At 59.7% G+C, this 20,914-nt stretch overlaps 5 protein-coding genes and 1 pseudogene across 5 annotated transcripts, besides 1 other annotated feature; 2 read left to right on the forward strand and 4 right to left on the reverse strand.

Moving 5' to 3' along the window:
* Positions 1-2,348: 2,348 nt before the first annotated feature.
* OSTLU_33 lies at positions 2,349-9,160 on the reverse strand (annotated as a pseudogene; the record flags this gene model as incomplete).
* Positions 2,349-9,160: a sequence feature.
* Positions 9,161-10,704: 1,544 nt separating this feature from the next.
* OSTLU_15861 (predicted protein) lies at positions 10,705-12,856 on the forward strand (the record flags this gene model as incomplete). Its single annotated transcript, XM_001418240.1, is given in 2 exon segments — positions 10,705-12,834; positions 12,851-12,856. 2 exon segments carry the CDS (start codon positions 10,705-10,707, stop codon positions 12,854-12,856), a joined length of 2,136 nt encoding a protein of 711 aa, XP_001418277.1.
* Positions 12,857-13,061: 205 nt separating this feature from the next.
* On the reverse strand, positions 13,062-16,252 carry OSTLU_49779 (predicted protein; the record flags this gene model as incomplete). The annotated part of the gene is made up of 3 exons (XM_001418488.1): positions 13,062-13,471; positions 13,760-14,440; positions 14,570-16,252. The coding sequence occupies 3 exons, from the start codon at positions 16,250-16,252 to the stop codon at positions 13,079-13,081; spliced, it is 2,757 nt and encodes a 918-aa protein (XP_001418525.1). The 3' UTR covers positions 13,062-13,078.
* An 864-nt stretch (positions 16,253-17,116) lies between these two features.
* OSTLU_9878 (predicted protein) lies at positions 17,117-17,308 on the reverse strand (the record flags this gene model as incomplete). The annotated part of the gene is made up of 1 exon (XM_001418489.1): positions 17,117-17,308. A coding segment is annotated over one exon (192 nt), but the record flags the coding sequence as incomplete, so codon positions are not given.
* Positions 17,309-17,614: 306 nt separating this feature from the next.
* Positions 17,615-18,655, reverse strand: OSTLU_92925 (predicted protein; the record flags this gene model as incomplete). The annotated part of the gene is made up of 1 exon (XM_001418490.1): positions 17,615-18,655. The coding sequence occupies one exon, from the start codon at positions 18,653-18,655 to the stop codon at positions 17,615-17,617; it is 1,041 nt and encodes a 346-aa protein (XP_001418527.1).
* Positions 18,656-19,140: 485 nt separating this feature from the next.
* Positions 19,141-20,765, forward strand: OSTLU_32279 (predicted protein). The gene has a single exon (XM_001418241.1). The coding sequence runs from the start codon at positions 19,343-19,345 to the stop codon at positions 20,759-20,761; it is 1,419 nt and encodes a 472-aa protein (XP_001418278.1). The 5' UTR covers positions 19,141-19,342; the 3' UTR covers positions 20,762-20,765.
* The last annotated feature ends 149 nt before the right edge of the window (positions 20,766-20,914 follow it).

Below are 20,914 nucleotides of genomic sequence, written 5' to 3' on the forward strand. Positions count from 1 at the left end.
TGTTCAGCTAGCCCTTGTGACTTTTCAGACGCGTTGGCGCCGGACGCATCACCGTATAACCAGAGCAAATGACGATGCGCTACAAAGTCAGCGGGTGATCTTGGGGATGCTGCGATACCGAACGTGACTCCTTGTGCTGCGAGCATCGCTTCGCTTTTACTCATGACCTTTCCATCACGTTCGGTCATTAATCGTGCGGTCAGTTGGCTGAGAAGCTTTGACTGCGATGAAATTGACCAAAGCTCGGCGATTGGATTCAGCGTGGAGTGTAGCCGCGCAACAGCTTCCCACTTTAACGCCCAGGCAGGAAAACCAAGCGCTGGGTATGCCGGTACGGCTACGTCAGCGATTGCCCCGAGTTTCCATGGCTCATCTTTATCGATAGACTTCAAAAGCTCTTGCGCCGGTAAATCAGAGATATGCCGTCGCTCGCGCAACTCGCTGTTTTCGTCGTCCATTGATATTTCCATGGCAACACCGGATGTTTTCGCTCGATCAGCGCATTTCAAACCTAGTAGCCTCGGGATTTCACCGGCTTCGACTTCCATTTCGGAGCTCGTCGAGATATCTGCGTTTGCCTGGATGTGCGTCCACGCGAAGAAGCATAGTCCTTCCAATGCAGCAGATCGTAAGCCTACTCCGGCACCGAGTGCCGCGCACGACGCCGCAAATGTAGATTCGCTCAGAGACGTTTCACCTCCGAATCTTTGCCTCGTCAATAAATGATCAAGATCTGATGCAAACGTCGAGCGCACTTGCAAGGCGTGACAAATATCACGTACGTTCTTTTCCATATCGAATAGTGTCGACGTCTTAGGCAGGGACGGTCTGCCGGCGTACTTCCACAAAAGAGGATCGATGGGTTTACCGGGTGGGATTTCCAGCGCTTCATCCATAATTGCGGCAGCGCTTTGCAGTTGCTCCGTGATTAGGCTGCACGAGTCAACACCGACGCTCCAATTTTCCAACACGACGGCAAACGCTTCGCGAACTTTAGTCCACGCCACGGCGATGGTTTCCACGACATCTGCCGACGCCACGCATCCAGAAGCCGGATCAATCTTGAAACTGTCACCTCTCGTGGTCATGGTAAGCTGTTCCAAACGAATACGCCAATCTTGAAATTCTCGAAGCAGATTGAAATGCTCGCGAGGAAGCGATTCGCCGATTGTGCATACAAGTCGAAGAAGGTCGTCTTCAAAGCGAGCGCAACTGCCCAAGAGCACACTCGCAACGTCAACGCAGGCGTGTACGGGCGCCGCACGCGCACGCGCCACTTGATCTTGACTGCGCCAAATAGACAATTGCAGACACGAAGGCGCGCCGAGGTTGACAGTCTCGTTCACGTGCCGCACGTGGAGCTCTGTTTTTGCCTTTTGCAACACGCCTCTTACGATGAGCGACCGCAATGATGAATCAGCGACATGAACGGACTTGACAAATGAATGTTTAGCGACGATATCCAAGGCGTTTAAAACGGCCGAGAGTTCGTCGCTAACGGTAGTCATAGAACTTACGTTGCTCACCCGTGCGAATGCAGAAAGTCTCGCAACAATTCCGTTGAAGTTTTGCGAATCATCATTCGCTATGGCGACATCCAAAATTCGTTGCGCGCTCGCGTTGAGCGTGACACTTAATTCAGAGATACACTCGGCGTCGGTTTCGTCCAAAGTTGAGTCGAATCCAATGCGTCGCATCGATGAAGCCACTGGTAACGCGCCAGCGATTAGCGGCGAAAGTGAATGCACGTCACCCGTGCTCGCCAATTGACCTGCAACCTGAGCAATCACACCCTCGAACAATGCGGTTTGCGCACGATGCTTACTCTCAACATCGTGTGCATTGTAGCTCAGAGTCTCGTTCATGATGCTGATATTTGGCCAGCACATTGGTTGCAACATGACGGAACGCGCCGTAGCATCGTCTGCAGCGTGCGCCCCGGTTGAGATGTTGTGCAAAGATGAAAACGCGTGTTCACACGCAGCCTTGAATGCATCGCGCGCGGCTTCGCGTATGACTGCACTTGATTCACCTCTCATGTATACTTGACTCCAACTCGTCGACAATGCAACTCGCACATCGTGCCCACGTGATAGAAGTTCGAGCGTCAACGTTGCCCATTCCACAATGTCTCGAGAAGAAATCCCCTTCATACCAGGTTTGGATACAAAATTCCCGAGATTCACGTGCGCAGCTATCATGATTGTTTGAACAAACCCACCTGGAATTCCGATAGATTCGAGAATTTTGGCGATATCGTTCTCTACCGTTGGCGTTGGTGGTGGCATGCAGAGTGGCGGCGGTAGTGCAACATTTTTCTCGTCCACTATCGGCCGTTCAGGCGGAAGCAAGAACACTTCAACACCGCGATTCCGCATCGCTCGCGATACTTCACCGTGTCTGGGGTCAATAGCTAAGAACAAACGGAAGTTTGGATGCGCTTTCACGATGCGCGGTTGACCATCAATCAAACCGCACTCGTTCACGAGAAGAAATCCCTCAGGCTCAAGAAGCGGGTTCAAACGGTCAAGAACAGTCGGTGAGCACAAATTCGCGTTCTCTAGCAAAACCCACTCGCCGCTGATGACCGCATTTAGTAAGACACCGTCGACCCACTCGAACTTTCCGGCATCTGGTGAGGGGCCAGGAGCCCACGCTGGTTGGCCAACATTTTCGACGCGCTCCTTCAAACGCAAGGAACGGGCACCGGCATCGACTTCATAGAGCGCTTTGAGCACATCCAGTAGAGCAGTGTATGAATCTCCACCGGACATATCGACACTACGCTGCATGATAACTTTGTAACGCTCCCACGTGGTCCAAATTGAGTCAAACAAATCGATGTTTGACCATGTGGCGTGGTTGCCGCACGCAGCCTTGATGGCTGAGAATATGTCTTCTTCAACCGCGGCTCGATCGCGACTTGGATCGCGCTGTTCGAATGAGCCCAATAGCTCGCTTGTATCGGTTGCTGCAGTCAATGCTGCTTGTCTCAAGCGATTACCGGATAATGAAGCCAACATTTGCACGATGGTTGTTTTGCCGCTCGCCGCGGAGCCCACGAGAATGGACATCCAACCTCGTTGCACGCAATGCGCAACGGCCTCGAACGCGCCGTATTGCCCAGGCAGTAGAGCATACTGGGAGTCGTCGAAGTTGCCCACTTTTGTTTCACCGCAAATCACGCGCGCATCGCCGATACACAAGTGATCGGCGTCGACGTAGACTCTCCGCTCGTCGCACGTCGGCGGTGCGTACCCAAAAGCATCCTTGAAGAGTGCCTCGCATCGTTCGCGGTCGGCGTACGTGCGCAACCGTTGCACGAATAACGTACCAAACAAACGCTCCACCGCAACGTGAGGCGCAAACGTCGATGATCGTTCGGCGAGGTCACACCAGCGCAAGACGTCGCGCAAGTTGAATTCCCACGGAGAGCCGGCTCTCGCAAATGTGCCACCAGGGATACTCGCCGCATGCGCGAGTGATGCGTTGAAACGAACCATTGCAGAAATACTCTCGGCCGGAATGGACGGATGGAGAGATCTTGAGATGTGCTTCAAGTCATCCGCGCACATCGGCTCGACATGCACTCGTGTGAAACGATTCAAGAATGACTTAGGCAAGCCCTTGCGACCACCGCCCTCTTGAACGGGGTTCTGCGCTGCAAAAACTCTGAATGACGGTGGACACTTAAACGTCTGTCCAAGCTCTGGAACAAATACTTCCGCGCGATGATCCAAGACCGCGTTGAGACCCTCGAGCACCGGTTGCGGGGCGAGGTTTAACTCGTCGAGCAAAACCCAATCACCCGCTTTCAGAGCTGCCAAAAACGCACCGTCTGACCAAACAAACTCCCCTGCCGCACCACTGGCGGCAGGTAAATCGGCGCCGAGTAAATCCATCATATCGGTTTGTTCGCTCAAGTTGAGGCGGACAAGTTTATGACCTGACGCCGCTGCTAGTGCGGAAACAATCGAAGTCTTACCCACTCCAGGACTACCTTCGAGAAGTATAGGCTTACTCAACTGCATCGCACGCATAATTCTCGCCGCGTTCTTTTTCGTGGATGGCGCTGAAAGTTCAAAGCTACCTCGGCTGATGGCGTGATGACCGCATGATATCTTGAACGGCGCCACACCAAATAAACCATCGGCATCGACTTCAAAACTGGTCATCGCGCTACCTTCCGGAGAGGCCGCGAACGAGAGCGTCTCGTGCTCCTGCGTTGATTTAAACATGTCAGTAAAATATCGTTTTGAAGAAAACATAAATGATGACGATTCAGTGGAGGTGCTCAGGGTTGTGAGAATATTGTCTCTCAGTACCGAAGCTCGGAAACTTACCAGGTACAACGGAGCATCATCGCACCTCCACTGAGTCGCCATCGTATCGCGGTCGAATGCACGCACCTCTTCTGGAAGTTGTCGCTGTAAGAAACTCAAACACTTGATCTTAATCTGCCTCGCTGCCTCTTCAGGCATGCCAAGTCCCAACCCGAGCCCATCAAGCAAGGTGAGGTACGCGCCGTGAGCGTACGCTTCTGACGGACTCAACGGAGCTCCACGAGACGGGTCTACCATTTCGCGCATGAAGTTTGCCCAGCCAATTAAATCGCGCACCGCAAGCGCGGCGCGAGCTGTGCTACTGCCCGCATTATCGTGATAAAATTCCCAAAACTCTGCGAGACGCCTGGGAAACGGAGTGAGAGAGACTTGAGACATCCTCTTGGCGACGATGTTTTCCATCTCACTCGCTTTGCCGACGCTTCCGATCCATACTTCGGTGAAACGATTTCGAAGTGCGGGCGAAAGCTCCTTCTTGCCGAAATCTCCACCAGGATTCATCGTTCCGAGAATCAAAAAGTTTGGATGCGCGGCGAGTTCTTCAACCTCGGCGCCACCCTTTTCAGGAAGCGTAATCGAACGACCGGGTTCAAGTACAGAGTTTAAACGCTCGAGTACAGAATCTTCCGCGAGTGAAAGTTCGTCCACAAGTAGGATATCACCATCACGCATGGCTTTGATCAAAGGGCCGTCTTCCCACGCAAATGGTGCAGCCGTTTTACCTTCATCCATCATCTCCTGCCGTTCAGACGTTCTTGTCGGCCTGAAACCACCTATGAAATCGCTCGTCTCGGTGTGCTGATGACAGTTCAGAATGCGAAGATTTTGACCACGCAAGAGCGCTAGAAGTTGACAAACGGAGGTTTTCCCGCAACCCGTTTCGCCGACGAGCAACGCCGGTTCTTTGTGATTCATACAACCTTCAACCAACGCAAACAGACGCCGCATTGCGGGCGTCCACGCGATTGTATCAGCTAACGCAGCGGCATCTGCAGCTTCCACTCCGCCAAGTTTCTTCGCTTGCGACGCAGCGTCGACCAAACTCTTCTCAAGCACACCTTCCTGCGCGGACGCATAAAGCGTGCTCTCGATTAGAGGTGGCACCTTCAAATACTTTTCGAGAACTTCACGGATTGAATGCCGTTCGACGTCGCTTCGAAGACGCTCACCGAGTACTCTGAAACCATCCGCGGCGAGCGCTTCGTAGCCGTTGCTTTGGCGATTCGCCCAGCGGAACAAATCTCTCGCCGTGATGTAACCATCTTTACCGGCGAAGGCGCGAGACCCTTGACGCCGTCTTTGTAACTCGCGCATGACCTCGACAAGCTTGACGCAATACGAAGGTGCGATTTCACATCGAGTGTGCAGAATTGTTTTCAGCTCTTCGTCGGGAATGTCACCTATATGAAGCTCCATGAACCTGTTTCTAAACGCCTTGCTGAGCACTTTACGACCGCCGTACACCGCCCCGGGTGGATTTTGTGTGGCAAATAGCATAAAGTGCGGATGCGGACGGATGGTCTCCTGCAACTCAGGTACAAACAGTTCTCTGTTGTCATCTAAAAGTCGGTTAAGCGCTTCAAGCACGTCCGTAGGCGCCAAGTTGAGCTCGTCAAGCACGACCCAGTAGCCTTTGCGAACAGCTTGCACGAGCGCTCCCTCCTGGAACACGAGTTGACCTGCGAGTGGAAGAAAGTAGCGTCAGAGTCAGTGTCGTTGGCGTCAGCGTCGACAAAACAAATGCAACCAAACGTGCCCGCTTGTTTCCGCGCGGCGAATTTCGGGACTCAAACCGTTCACGTCCTGGGTGCCAGGTTCTACGCCAGCGTTCGGCGACGCAAACACGTAAGATATCCGCGTTGATGTTCGGCCACTTTCCGAGCCCCCGTTCCCACGGAATTAGGGAAGACGGCTAACGAACTAGTGGCCGGAAAAACGGGACGAAGAAAGTTTGCGCACGCACCTGTCTCGTCGGTAACGTAAGTGCCGAGGTACTCTTGCAAATCCGTATGCTCGTGATTGTTGATGCGCATGAAGCGATGCCCGGTTCTGTGCGCGAGGTACTCCACGAGCGACGTTTTACCACTCGACGTGGGTCCTTGTAAGAGAATCGGATGCCGACGTAACAACACCGCGCGAGCCAGATTCGATAAGTGACCGCGAACGGTCTCCGTGACGACGTATTTGCCCTCTTCGGGATTGACACGAGGAAGATCACCCGCCTCCACCCAGAAATGTTCCAACAGCACGTGCGTGTCCCCAGCCGGCGGGTTAGGGGGCGTTTTCATAGCCTGCGAATGCGAAACGTTAGTGTCAGTATCAGTGCGCGCAAACATATGTAAGTGTAGAAAAACGTCTTCCAAAACCTCAGGAGATCAGAGATGGAATAGGTATTGTTTTTCGTGAATGTACCGTCGCTGGCGTGATACGCCCGATCTCGCTAAGCCCATAAGCAGTGGGCCTCGAGAGCGTGAGCGACGGAAAAGTCGCGCAATCGATTGAATGTAAAAGTGGCGTACCTTTAGAGCGGCTCCACGGAGAAGATGCTTGACCATGAGCTTTTCGAGAATGACGCCACTTTCGGTTTTGAGTAGCGTCAGAAAAGACATCGCGAAGCCGTCGAACAAAGCCCTTTGTAAGCCGTATATCCCAGTCGCTGCGCGCACGTATTCGCACGCGCGCGATAGCGTACGCAATGAGTACTGTGGCTTTTGATCCGCACTGTCCAGCAACGTCGTGTGAGCCGCTTGTCGGGCAGCGATGTAAAAGTCGACAATGTCGTCAACCTGCACCCCTGGAACGCCGTGCAAGTACGTGTCGACGATCATCGCCAGATCATCTCGTCCCTCGGTCTCTCCGGCGTAAATTTCCACAAACCTGTGTTTCAACGCTGTTGGTAGATCTCTCTTACCTACATCGGTCGCGGGGTTCATGGCGCCGAAGAGGCGGAATCGAGGGTGGCGTGGAATCGGCTCGCCGTCGCCGCGCTCGCTCAGCACAATGCTGCCGGACTCGCTTTCTAAAATCCCTCCGAGACGTTCAAGAGTCTCCGCTGGGGCTAAATTTATTTCATCAAGAAGTATCCAATGTCCTTCGCGAAGGGCGGTGATGAGTGCGCCTTCGACGAAAGCGAAAACTGGCCCACCATTTTTGCTTGCGTTCGTGGAATGCTCCACGACGCTCAGATCACGCTCAAAGTCTCGCCACGCCGCGACGAGATCGTCCGACAACACGCTCGTCGTCTTCCGACGTTTATTTGCCTTTTTACCATCATCGGTATTCTCACGAGATTTTGCGTCCTGCGCGGCCTCCGCTGCAAGCTTTGCGACGCGTTCGACGCCGGCTCTAAATGCATGCAACAAGTGCGTCCACTTTTTCTTTTCTGCGTATCGCGATATGCGCGTGAGAAATTCCGCGTTGGAAGCCGAAGGGAAGGTTCGGTTGAACGCGTTATGAAACTTCGGAAGCAAAGGAAGGCACAAATGTCGCGCGCTTACCGGTTTGAAACCGCCGAGAAAATCCGCAGACTCGGACTGATTGCTCAAGTTAACGACGGTGAGCGGCGCGCCCGTGAGACGCGCGAGCTCCTGAACTAGGGCCGTTTTACCAGTCCCAGTCTCGCCCACGAGTAACACGGGCTCGGTGAGCTGGACCGCCGCCGCCGTGCGCTCCAACAGGCGAGATGCATGTCCAGTCCTGGACCACTTGGCGCCGCGAGCGTTCGTTTTTCCGACGGGTAACGCGCACCGCCCAATCGTCACCGATTGGTGGCTCTCTTGAATGGTGGGCTTGTGCAACCGATCCGTCGCGTCTGCGGTGTCTTCCGCCGGAAGCCCCCACGTCGCAGCGATCATCTTCAACACTCGACGTCGACCTGGACCTGCGGGCAGCATGCCCGCGAGCACATCCGCGGCTTCCTCGTAAGCCGCCGCTCGAAGTTGCGGCGGCGCCGCCTTGCCCGGCTGCAATAACGCGAGTTCGTGCCTGCGAAGCGCCTGAATGCGTCGCGCCCAACGAATTAAATCTCTCAACGTAAAGGGACGACCAGCGTGCACGCGCGCTAACGCATGGTTGACGTCATTCGCTTGAGCTTCTAATCCAGACGCCGCGCGATCGAAGCGCGCGTCGTCGCTCGTCGCCTCCTGAATGGTGACGTCTTGCTCGGAGATCTCCCCAAGACCGGCGGCCTCGCCCGCGGCCGCGCCGCCTTGACCGCACAAACTTTGCACCTGACGAACTGTCGCCAGCATTGATTGCGCGAGCGGCGCCAAGTTTGGATACAAGCCGCAAAGAATCGCCGTCGCCTCGTCGCCGCGCGGCGGCTCGACGACGACGCGCGTCCACAGTCCGGAAAGCGGGTCCGCGCTCGCCGATGTCGACCGTCCGGCCTCGGTGGTGATTGAACCAAACAGTTGAAATCCAGGCGCGGCCTGAATGCTCTCGCCGCGCCCCGGGACGTAAAGCCTGCGCTTCTCTAAAAGCGGCACCAGCGCGGAGAGCACCTCGAACGGCGCGAGATCGACGTCTTCGATGAGCACCCAGACCCCTCTCGTCACCGCCTGCGTCAACGCTCCGGGCTGCCACTTGAACTCGCCTGGGGCGGCGCCACACACGTACGCGCCGAGTAATGACTTCGAATCAGTTTGCGCGTCCAAGTGCAGGGTGACGAAATCGCCGTTGCCTGTCACGCGCGCCACCTCCTCGAGCGCGGCGGATTTTCCGCAACCGGCGGGACCTTCGAGCAAGACGGGTCGGTTTCGGCAGAGCGCCAACGCGACGGCGGCGAGATTCCGGCGTGCGCTTTCGGTGTAAATCATCGGCGGCTTTTGTTCGCGCCCACTCGAACTCGCGTCGTCGGCGCCGCGCCGCCGTAACTCGACGCCGCCGACGCGCACGTATCCTTTCGCGGGCGCGGCGAAGTCGTCGACTCGGGATAAATCCGCGGCGCCCAGAAAGTCCTCGTCGTCCGCGCCTGCGGACTCGCCGCTCGCTCGGACGCGCCCCGGATGTAACCAAAACATCGCGCGCGCGTTCGCAAACTCTAAATTTCGCGCCTCTCTCCGCGCTCCGTACTCGTGAAACGCCTCGTCGTCGCGCGTCGTCGCGCGACGCATCGCGTCCAACCCCTTCGCGCTCACCCCCAGCGCGAGCGCCACGAGCGCGCACGCGTTATACCTCACCTCATCGCTCTCCGCGCGCAACCACCTCGTCGCGGACGACCAATCGAACCTCTCCCGCGTCGACGGACACGCGCGCCAAATCGCCTCCAACGCTCGCGTCGCCGCGCTCGTCTCGCTCGCCTCCATCCCTCGCGTCTTCGCGTGCACCGCGCCCACGACCCCATCGAACGCCCCCCGCGTCAAAATCTCCTCGCACGCCCTCGCGCAGTGCGGCAGCAGCTCGCACGCGACGCCCAGCGCCACGCACGTCGTCGCCGCGTCCCGCTCGCCGCGCGCGCTCGCGTCGCCCGCGTCGCCCGCCGCGGCCAGCATCCGCGCTCGCGCCGCCGACGCCGCCGCCATCGTCGTCCGCGGGCGCAGCACCGCGTCCAAGACGTCCGCGTCCGTCGCCCTCGACGCGTCGATCGCCCCGCGCGCGTCGTCGCGTCGCGCGTCGTCGTCGTCGCGCCTCTTCTCGCCGCCGCCGCCGTCGTCGTCGCGCGTCGTCGCGTCGTCCCCGCGTCGCGCGCGCGCGTCGCGACGCCGCGTCGACATCGCGACGCGCGCGCGCCCGCGAACGATCGCGCGTCCGACGCCGTTCGCCGCGACGCGCTCGCGCGCGCGCGAATGCACGCCTCGGAAGCGCGGTCGTTCGGTCGTTCGCGGTCGAGCGCGCGCGCGCCCGTAACAAAAACGAAATCATCGGCGTTCGCGTCGGCGGAGAGGCGACCGCGCGGTCGGGACGTCGCGATCCAGCGGGCGCGCGCACTGCGTCGATGTCGTTCTATTTTCGCGCGCGGTCGAGCGCGCCGACGCGTCGAGTTCGCCGTCGCGCATGCATTCGTTCGCGCGCGCGCATTCATTCACTCCGTCTGTTCGTCTCGCGACGACGGACGGCCGCGACGGGGCCATCGGTTGGTTTTCATATATATAGCTCAATTGGAGGTACTATACGTTCTCGGTGTGTATATAAAGACGGTACGTCTACCCATGTACCGTATTCGATCGGTTGGTTTTCATATATACAGCGCAATTGGAGGTACTATACGTTCTCGGTGTACATATAAAGACGGTACGTCTACCCATGTACCGTATTCGATGGAACGGCGCGCGCCGCGCGCGCGCACGCGCGCGACGACGTCTTCACTCGCGCGCGCGCGGGACGCGCGCGACGCGCGCGGGACGCGGGCACGCGCGACGCGATGGTGCGCACGTCTCGCGCGGCGTCGACCGCGGCGTCGTCGGCGAACGGCGACGTCTCGCACGTGACGCGCGGGACGGCGGTGACGCGCGACGCGACGGCGCCGCGCCGCGAGACGGCGACGGAGGCGTCCGATACACGACGGGTTCGCGGCGCGCGCGCCGGTGGGTTCGTCTGGGGGCGCGTCGACGCGGTCGGCACCGCGGCGGGGTTCGAGCCGGGGAGGTTTCGGTCGACGCGCGAGGCGCGCGCGACGACGACGCGAGGCGACGGTGCGGCGACGGATTACATGGACGAGGACGAGCGCGAAGAATACGAGAGCGTGACGCTGCGGGCGAGGGCGAGGTACGATACGTTCGGGGAGGGCGCGCGGGAGGCGCACAGGGCGATGGCGTGGGATCGGGGGGGGGCGGGGGGGTCGGCGAGCGAGACGCTGGCGCGGTCGGCGGCGGTGACGGATTTGTTCGTCGCGCCGCGCGAGGACGCGGTCGGGGCGCGGTTGTTGCGGTGCATGGGGTGGCGACGAGGGCGCGTGGGCGGCGGGACGGGCGGTGGGGTGGCGGTGGACGAGGACGAGACGCCGGCGTACGTCGCGGATCCGAAGAACGATAGGCGAGGCGTCGGGTACGACGCGTTCGCGGGGGCGGAGGAGTTTCGCGACGCGGCGACGCGGCGGAAGCGCGAGATGGAGCGGGAGAACGCGGGGTTGACGCGCGGGCGCGCGCGGGGGGAGGCGTTCGGCGTGGGGGTGTTCGAGGAAGAGGACGAGGCGCTGTACACGGAGGACGAGCCGAAATTGAACGAGTACGCGTTTGAGATGGAGGAGGAGGAGGAGGAAGACGAGTCGACGCGCGATCCGAGGGCGCGCGGGAAGGGCGCCGTGCTGGCGCTCGGCGCGGCGTTACCGAACGATTGTCTCGTGCGCGGGTTTCGCGTGTCGAGCGACACGCTCGCGCCGCCGAAATGGTTCGCGCCGCCCGTCGTGCCTCGCGACTTTCGGCCGCGCGCCGCGGCGACTTTGAAGGCGTCGATGAAGGCGAGCGCGATGGCGGCGTCGCAGCCCGAACTTCCACCGAAAGCGCCGCCGCCGGCGAACGAGGAGCGTAAAAAAGTCATCGACACTCTCGCCGCGTTCGTCGCCAGGCACGGGAAAACTTTCGAGGACATGGCCAAGGCGCGGCAAGGCGAAGACGACGAAAAGTTTTCCTTTCTCTTCGGCGGTAGAGATTCGGGATATTACAAATGGCGTTTGGCCACGGCGATGATCGAACAAAACTCCGAAGCCGTGGCGCCACCCGCACGCCGCGCGCGACCGCTCGGAATGGAGGAGCGCGCGAGAATTCTCGGTGAGACGCCCTTGCCCGCGCGCGCCGGCGGCGGGGCGACGGACGCGCCGGCGCCGGCGCCGGCGCCGAGGCAAAAGTTGAGCATCGACGGCATCGCTGCCGACGATCGCGAGCGCATACAAAAGCTGTTGAGCAAAACGTTCACGTCAGGTGGCGTCGTGCAAACCGCCAAGGTTGAGAAAGTTGGTCTGCACGTCCTCGAGAAGAGCGCGCCGAAGCCCGCGCCGAACGAGGAGGAAGCGGCGGCGCGCGCGGACATGGTTTCGCGCATGCCCATCGTTTCCGCGCGCAACACCATTGACTGGGCACCTGAACCACTGGTGTGCAAACGATTCGGAATTCAAGATCCGTTCGCCAACAGAGCGCGTCCGGATACTCAAGAGTATAAATTCCGCACCGACGTCTTGGCGCTCGACGCGACGAGCGCCGCCGCGCTCGCGAACGCGCCCAAGTATCTGGACGTGCCCCCACCGCCGTCGGCTGTACAATCGACGACGCGTGCTATTCCGCCGCCACCTCCCCCATCGTCGACATCAGCGCCGCTCCCACCGCCGCCGCCGCCGCCCCGCGCCGCGACAACGATGGTCGAGGTGCCCCCGCCGCCGCCGTTTGTCGAAAAGCCGATGGGGCTGTTCAAAGCCATCTTCGAAAACTCAGACGACGACGTGGAAGCTGAAGAGGAAGCGAACGAAACGGAAGCGGACCTGGACGCCATCAAGGCGGCGCTTTCGACGCGATCGGACCCGGCGCCCGTCGAGGAGAAGGCTCGGCAGACCGAGGGACCTGTGTGGTCGTCGGCAGTCATGACAAACCCCGCGGCGGCGAGCGAGCGGGATTCCGAGAAGCGCAAGCGCTCGAAAAAGAAGAAAGAGAAAAAGGAGAAGAAGGAGAAAAAGCGTTCGAAAGATAGCCGTAGACGACGCAAAAAACATAGAAAGCGTTCGAGACGCAACTACGATTCGTCGTCGTCGTCGTCGTCGAGTTCGTACACTAGCGATTGATTTGAACAAGAATGTTCTAGATTCTAGCCTATTCATTTTGCGTTTGCCGCTCCTGCGCGTCTTCGTTCTCGTCGACATCGAAATTAGTAGTCGGCTCAACGCTCGCGCCAATGAAGAAGAAGATGTTCTTAACCATGGCTTCGCGAATGGATTCAACCAATGACACAAACGCTCGCGCGCCGTCGATGCGAAACTCATCTTTCGGGTCCAAGTGACCGAAGCTTCGCACTTGTACGCTACTGCGCAACACCTCCATCTGCACCAAATGCCGCTGCCATAGTTCATCTATGGCGCGAAGAGCCCAAAGTCGCTCGACGCTTTCGAGTTCGGCGCGATCGTAGTCTTTTGCAGCCAGACGCGCGAATCGATCCAAGTACAGTTGCACGGCGGATTCAGTCAGGTATGAGCGTAAACGCCGAGCCTTCGCCGCGTGCCAGCCCTTGCTCCAACGACGAATGTACTCCTGCGAGTCGCGGACATCGGACGGTGGAGCTAAACGGTTGCGTAAACGTTCATTTATGGCGGCGTCCGAAGCTTCTGGTTCGGTGTCTTCCATGAGTGGGCCGACGACGCCCTCCGGCATGACGATTTCAACGCCCGCGATGGCCGCGAGGACGATAGCGGGGGCCACTTTCAAGGGTGGCATCTCGTGCGGAATGGGTAAATCACCTCCGCTCAATATAGCGTCGCGAATTGAATTCTCCCCGACCGCATTCACGCCCGGAAGGTAATGCGGCCTGTCGCCCGTGGGTAATCCGCGCGTCAAGGCGATGAAATCTGTTCGACCGATAAACACGCAACGCAGCTCACTCAAGAGCTGTTCGTAATTCCACTTTTTCGGGTGAACATTGCCCGAAACACCCGCACGTTCGCACGCGTCGTCGACGACTCTGGCCATATACTTGAACAAGCGCTCACGCAGCGCCGACTGGCTGCTCAGCAGAATTTGTCGCCGCAACTTGTACACCGCCTCGCGCTGACCATCGAGCACGCGATCGGATTCGAACGTGGACTGTCGGTGCGATGACAGGTAGTCTTCGATTTGCTTTTGAACCATGCGAAGCTGACCGTCGACGATATCCGAGACGATGGGCGAGTACTCATCGACGCCGGCGAACATCCACAACTTATCGTTTCCCCAACCAGGCATGTACGTTTGTAACAACTCGTCTTCGGCCGACACACAGAAAACCGTACTTCCCGGATCACCCTGACGTGCGGCGCGACCGCGGAGTTGGTTATCAACGCGTCGACTGTCGTGAATGGAGGTACCGATGACTTGCAATCCGCCGACTTCTCGAACTTCTTCTCGTTCGTCGGAGCACTGCTTTTGGCAATCTCGCAAGACGTGGTACGCGGCAACGTTGACGAAATGCATCAACACTCGATCCTTATCCCATGCACCCGGCTTCTCCCCTCGACGTAGCAGTTCCTCTGCCTTGACCAACGCTTCTACCAACAATTCTTCAGCTTGTTCTTCGCTTAGCGATCCCGCCGAGGCAGTGGATTGCGTCGCCACATGCTCCGCCTGATTGAGCGTGATTTGGGCCTCTTGGGACAGATCAACGTACATGAGCAGAGCTGCGTCACCGATATCCCCTAGATCAAAAGCGGGCCAAAGTTTCTCCTTCAACGCACGCTTCGCCAAGCCCACAGGGCTACCACCGAGTAGAATGTCGGTACCGCGCCCAGCCATATTTGTGGCGATTGTCACCGCGTACTTTCTCCCAGCCTGTGCGATGATCTCGGCTTCTCTCGCCGCATACTGCGGACGCGCGTTTAGCAGCTCGTGTGGTACGCCAGCAATTTTGCGCCCATCGTTCGTCACCCATCGATGCCGCGAGAGCAAGTCACTCAAAATTTCGGAATTTTCCACCGACGTCGTACCCACGAGTACGGGTCTGCCTTCGGCATGACACCTCTCAATCAAATCCACGACGGCGTACCATCTCGGTATGCTGTTTAAGAAGAGCGATGTCTGGCTATCTATTCGTAAATTGGGCTTGTTCGTCGGCACGCGCGCCACGCCGAGATTGTACGTGGTGAAGAACTCTTCCGATTCCGTCGACGCCGTGCCCGTCATGCCGCTCAGTTTCTTGTATAGCTTGAATAGACATTGGTAAGAAATGGATGCGATGATTGAATTCTCGCCATTAATTTCTACGCCTTCCTTCGCTTCGACGGCTTGATGCAAGTTATCATTCCATCGCCGATTCATCTGCACTCGCCCGGTGGACGGATCGACGATGATGACTTTGCCGTCTCGCACAATGTAATCGATGTCCTTGATAAAGAGCGCCCTTGCCTTGACGGCGAGCAGAATGTACTTGCCCCAAGGGTTTTTTGCATCCCACAGATCGTTCACACCGAGGATCTGCTCCGCGTGCAACATGCCTTCGTCGGTGAGTTCGGCTGTTTTCTCCTTCAAGACGACTTTGAAGTCGCGCCCGGGGATTAAGCTTTCCGCAACTTTAGCCGCGGTCACGTACTGATCGTCGTCGTTCACGTCGCCCGTGCCAGTGATCAATAGCGGATTGCGTCCTTCATCGATTAAGACGCTGTCGACCTCGTCCACGATGGCGAAATTGAACGGACGCGTCAACACGACCAATTCTTCCGCGTCGTTTGCCATGTTGTCGCGCAAGTAATCGAACCCAATCTCCGTGTTTGTCACATACGTGATGTCACACGCGTACGCCCGCTGCCGCTCCTCTGAAGTCATGTCAGATTGAATCACGCCCACCGTGAGTCCTAAGAAACGATATATCCTTCCCATCTCCGTCGCGTCGCGCGCTGCCAAGTAATCGTTCACCGTCACCACGTGCACGCCCTTGCCATCCAACGCATTCAAATACGCGGGTAAAGTCGCCACCAAAGTCTTTCCCTCCCCTGTACTCATCTCCGCCACCCATCCCTCGTGCAAAAGCGCCCCCCCGATCAATTGCACGTCGAAATGTGTCAACCCGAGCTCGCGCGTCGACGCCTCTCGCACCACCGCGAACGCCTCCACTAAAATATCGTCCAACGTCTCCCCAGCTCGCAGCCGCGCGCGAAACGCGTCCGTCTTCCCGCGCAGTTCATCATTTGTGAGACTCCGCACGTCACGATCCAGCGCTCTAACCGCATCGACGACGCGCGTCTGCAGTTCTGCGATTTGCCTAGCGTCGCCGTCTCGCCAGGCGCGGTCGCGTGCGACCGACATCATCGCCGTCGTCGTCGACGTCGACGCGTGCTCGAGCTCGTCATCGTCGAAGGACGCCGACGCCGACGCACCGATCGATCGCGCGTCGCCGTTCGTCGTCGCTCGCGCGCGCACGGCGGCGATTCGTCGTCGACTTTGAACCATCTTGCGGTGCGTCGTCGGTCGCCCGTGGTTCGCGCGCGCGCGCGGCACGCGCGACGGTGCGAGCGGCGCGTGCGAGCGCACCATACCACGCGCCATTTTGCGCGCGCGACGCGGACGAGCGCGCGCGGCGAAGTGCGGAGCGTTGGTGAATGAGTTTTCTCAAAAGTTCCGGGGACGACGCGCGAAGACGCGCGGGCGCGAAAGAGCGCGCGACCGGCGAAGTTTCTGAGAGATTGCTACATCTTCAGGCTATGCTCGGGCTAAAAAGCTAGGAAATCCTCACTGCTGCTCGTCGGGATCGCGCTCGACTGCGGCGCCGGCGAGCCAGCGCTCTAAGTCTTCGTCTCGGCGCGCGTTGCGATACGCGCTCCATCCGTCACCAGAATCGCTCGACGTCAACTTTTCCGCGCGCTTGCGATCGGCCAGCTCTCGCGCGCGCTCCTTTTTCATCTGCGATTTTGTGTTCAGTTGTTTTTTAATCGCCGCCGAGCGCCGCTTCGACTCTTCGTCGTCGTTTTCGCGAAGCGCTTCGAGTTGGCGTCTGAAAATTTTCTCCGTCTTTTCGATCACGGCGCGTTGCTTTTCGATCTTCACCAAGCCTTCGCGGCATCCTTTCGCTTCGCAAGGTAACGTTCCGACGCCTTGACACTTGGCGCACGTCGTCCGACCTTTCGGATACGCGACCGCACCCCCCGGCGCGTCGACGTCGCCGACCCAGTCGAGCTCTTCCCGTTGCTTCCAACCCGCGCTCCACTCCATGCGATCCTTCAAAAACTTCACTGGAATGTCCACCGTGACCGAGGTATCGCATGTCGCGCGAAGCGTGAGCGTTTTCGCCTTGGGAGACGCACCCACGCACTCGAAGTGTCGCCATCCGCGCGTGCGCTTGTGGGCGGTCCAACGCGTCCCGACCGCGTTCTTCATGTCCACCACGTTCTTCAGGTGATAACCCCCCGGAGGAAGGAAACCTGATGCGTTACAATCCTTGCAGTCGCACCTGCCGGTGTCGCGACACTTCCTGCACGCGCACGACGGCGCGTCGGCGCCGGCGTCGGCGTCCCGAGCCCCTCGAGTCGGCGTCGTCCCCAGGCGAGCCGGCGTCGAAGCGCGCCGAGCGAAGCGTCCCGACGTGCGTCCGGACGTGGACGCGCGCGGCGACGTCGCCGCGGCGACTCGCGCGGCGAACGCCATGAAGCCTGGCGCGGCGCGGAGTGCGGGTCAATCGTCGCCTTCGTCGTCTTCGTCTCTCGCGCGTCGATTCCACCAAAACAGCACAAAGTTTGCGACGACGTATCTCGCGTCGATCGAAATGTTCGTCGTACACTTTGTGAAGAGCACGAAAAGCGCGGTCTGGTAGAGCGCTGCCGCCGTGCGATCGCTCGATCGAAGTCGATGACAACACCGCTCGAAGACAACGCCCGCGGTGTTCGCTCCGAAGAAAACAAACCATGCCTTGGACTTCAAGCCGTGAAAGAGCAGAGAAAACGCCATGACGACGACAACGGAAATCACGCTCGATCCCAGTGGGCGGTAGAGTAAACGCACGAACGCCTCGTGCAGACTGCAGTGAAACTTTCTCCAAAACGTACCGAACGACGTTCCCGACTTTAGCCAATCGACGCTGACGTCGCGAATGACAACCTGACCGTCGATGACGGCCAGCGCGTGACTAAGATTGAAGATCAACGTTGGCCCGGCCCACATCGCCGTCGTGTGCGTCCACGCGTGTGATATCTTTTCAAAGAGCGACGCGTTGGCGACGTCGGCGAAAGGATCGTAATACGTCCGATGCGCAAACTCGAGTAACGCGTACCACGTCAAGGAGTCTACGGTCTCCAACGCCGCGTACAACCACCGCCGTCGATCGTGATCACACCGGTGTCGCTCGAACTCTCTGTAAAAGCAGAAAGGTCCCTTCGCTCTCAGAGGCGGGTACAGCACGTATCTCACGAATTTTCCGAGGTCTGGCGTCGCCGACTCCTCGACGCACTCTACGCCGAAACACATGACGCGCAGCAAATCGAAGCGACACGCGCGGTAACAGTTGAACGTCGTCGCGTTCATAATTCCGACGCGCGCGACGTCCCCCGGTTCGCTTTCCAATTCATCCAAGACCAGATACGCCAAGACGCACGCGACCCAGACGTACGTGCGTTTCCGCCGCGCGCTAAACGGTGCCGCGCGCACCGCCACCGCGAACGCGTAAAACGCGCACACGAACGCCAGCACCCCGATCGTCCACCGCGCGCCGTGCGCCATCATCGCGACCGCGATCGCCATCGCCGTCGCCGCGCGTCGTCCGCGTCGTCCCGCGCCGACGTACGCCGCCGTCGACGCCACCTCCCACGCCAACGGCCCGCCCTCGACGTACTCGAACACGCGCGCGTGAAACGTCCACCGCCGTCCGATCCGATCGTCATCGCGCGCGCGCGCGCCGCCGCGCGTCGTCCGCGCCAACGTCGCCGCGCACGCCGCCGCCGCGCACCACCGCGCGTTCGCCGTCCACCCGAACCGATCGCGTCGTCGTCGTCGCCGCGGTCCGTCGTCGCGATCCATCGCGCGTCGTCGGGTCGCGGTCACCGTCGCGCGCCGTCGCGCGCGCTCGGCGTCGCGCGGTGACGCGTCGCGCGCGTCGAGCCGTCGCGTCGACGCCGAGCCGTCGCGTCAAACCCAAAAACGACGATTCGCGTCCCAGGGCCGCGATCGCGCGCGATCGATCGGGGCGTCTTATCCGTCCCGCACATCGGCGCGATGACGACGACGACGACGACGACGGCGACGACGACGGCGACGCGGTGCGCGCGCGACGCGCGCGCGCGACGGGGAGGGACGACGACGGCGACGCGCGCGCGCGCGCGCGCGACGACGGCGGCGGCGACGCGCGACGTCGACGTCGTCGTCGTCGGCGCGGGCGTCAGCGGCCTGTCCACGGCGCACACGCTGAAGATGAAAAAGATGCGCGAGGCGACGGTGCTCGTCACGGAGGCGCGCGAACGCGTCGGAGGGAACGTCACGAGTCGATCGGATGGGACGTACACGTGGGAGGAGGGACCGAACTCGTATCAGCCGGGGGATGCGATCTTGACGCTGGCGTGCGACGCGGGGATGCGCGACGACATCTTGCTGGCGGATCCGGCGAGCAATCGGTACGTGCTGTGGGACGGGAAGCTGCGGATTTTACCGCACAGCATTGAGAGCGCGGTGTTGGGGGATTTTTTGACGTGGCCGGGGAAGATTCGGGCGGGATTGGGGGCGATCGGAATCAGGCCGCCGGCGCCGGGCAAGGAGGAGAGCGTGAAGGAGTTCGTGAGCAGAAACTTGGGGACGGAGGCGTTCGAACGTCTGATCGAACCGTTTTGCTCGGGCGTGTACGCGGGTGATCCCGCGGCGCTGTCGTCCGTGGCGGCGACGGGGCGCGTGCAACGACTCGAACCGCTCGGCGGGTCGCTCGTCGCCGGCGCCATCATGGCGCAAAAGGAGGCGGCGCAGAACAAGAAACCGCGCGATCCGCGCCTTCCCGAGGTCAAGGGCCAAACCGTCGGCTCGTTCCGCGGTGGTTTGAAGACGTTCCCGGAGGGTTTGGCCAAGCAGCTCGGCGACGACGTCGTCAAGTGCAACTGGAAGCTCGTCGGCGTCTCGAAATCCGCCGAGGGCGGGTACGAGTGCGCGTACGACACCCCAGAAGGGCCGCAAACGGTGAGAACGAAGTGTTTGTTGCTCACCGCGCCGGCTTACGTCGCGGCCGAGATGGTTAAGGACATGGCTCCCGCGGCGGCGACGGCGCTGAACAAGTTTTACTACCCACCCGTCGCGTCGGTGACGATTTCCTACAAGAAGGATTCGTTCCGCCTCGACGGCACCAGCGCGTTACCCGAAGGCGGCCTCACTGGCTTCGGTCAGCTCCACCCGCGCTCGCAAGGCATTCGCACGCTCGGCACGATTTATAGCTCGAGCCTGTTCAAGGACGACAAGCGTCAACCGGACGACGAGTTCATGATTTTGAACTACATCGGCGGCGCGCGCGACGTCGCGATTAAAGACTTGAGCGAGGAGGAGCTCGTGAAGCAAGTCCACGAGGACGCCTTGAAGACAATCTTGAAGCCCGGTACGCCGCTTCCCAAGGTTGTCGGCGTCAAGGTTTGGGAAAAGGCCATCCCGCAATTCAACCTCGGCCACTTGGACGTCCTCGCCGAAGCCGAGAACGCGTTAACCGCCGCCGACTGCGGCGAAAAAGACGGCTTGTTCCTCGGCGGCAACTACACCGCGGGCGTCGCGTTGGGTCGATGCGTCGAGTTCGGCATCGAGCAAGCGGACGAAGTCGTGGCGTACTTAAACGCCGCATCCAAGAAGGCCGTCGCGGTGTGATGCCGCCCTGTAATTACAGTAACCGTTTAATATTCGCCTCGACGTTTCTCTCGCGGCTCGCCTCCGCCTCGGGCGCCACGCTCGCCGCGTCAGATCGGCAGAATCCCGCGCCTGGCGCGACCAAAACCTCGCGATAACCTCGCGAGCGTACCA

This window comes from Ostreococcus lucimarinus, chromosome 6 (assembly GCF_000092065.1).
Source record: "Ostreococcus lucimarinus CCE9901 chromosome 6, complete sequence".
NCBI lineage: Eukaryota > Viridiplantae > Chlorophyta > Mamiellophyceae > Mamiellales > Bathycoccaceae > Ostreococcus > Ostreococcus sp. 'lucimarinus'.

Bases quoted from the DNA above. Each gene is read 5' to 3' on its own strand.
- OSTLU_32279 (XM_001418241.1), top strand. From the start codon at position 19,343: ATGAAAAAGATGCGCGAGGCGACGGTGCTCGTCACGGAGGCGCGCGAA.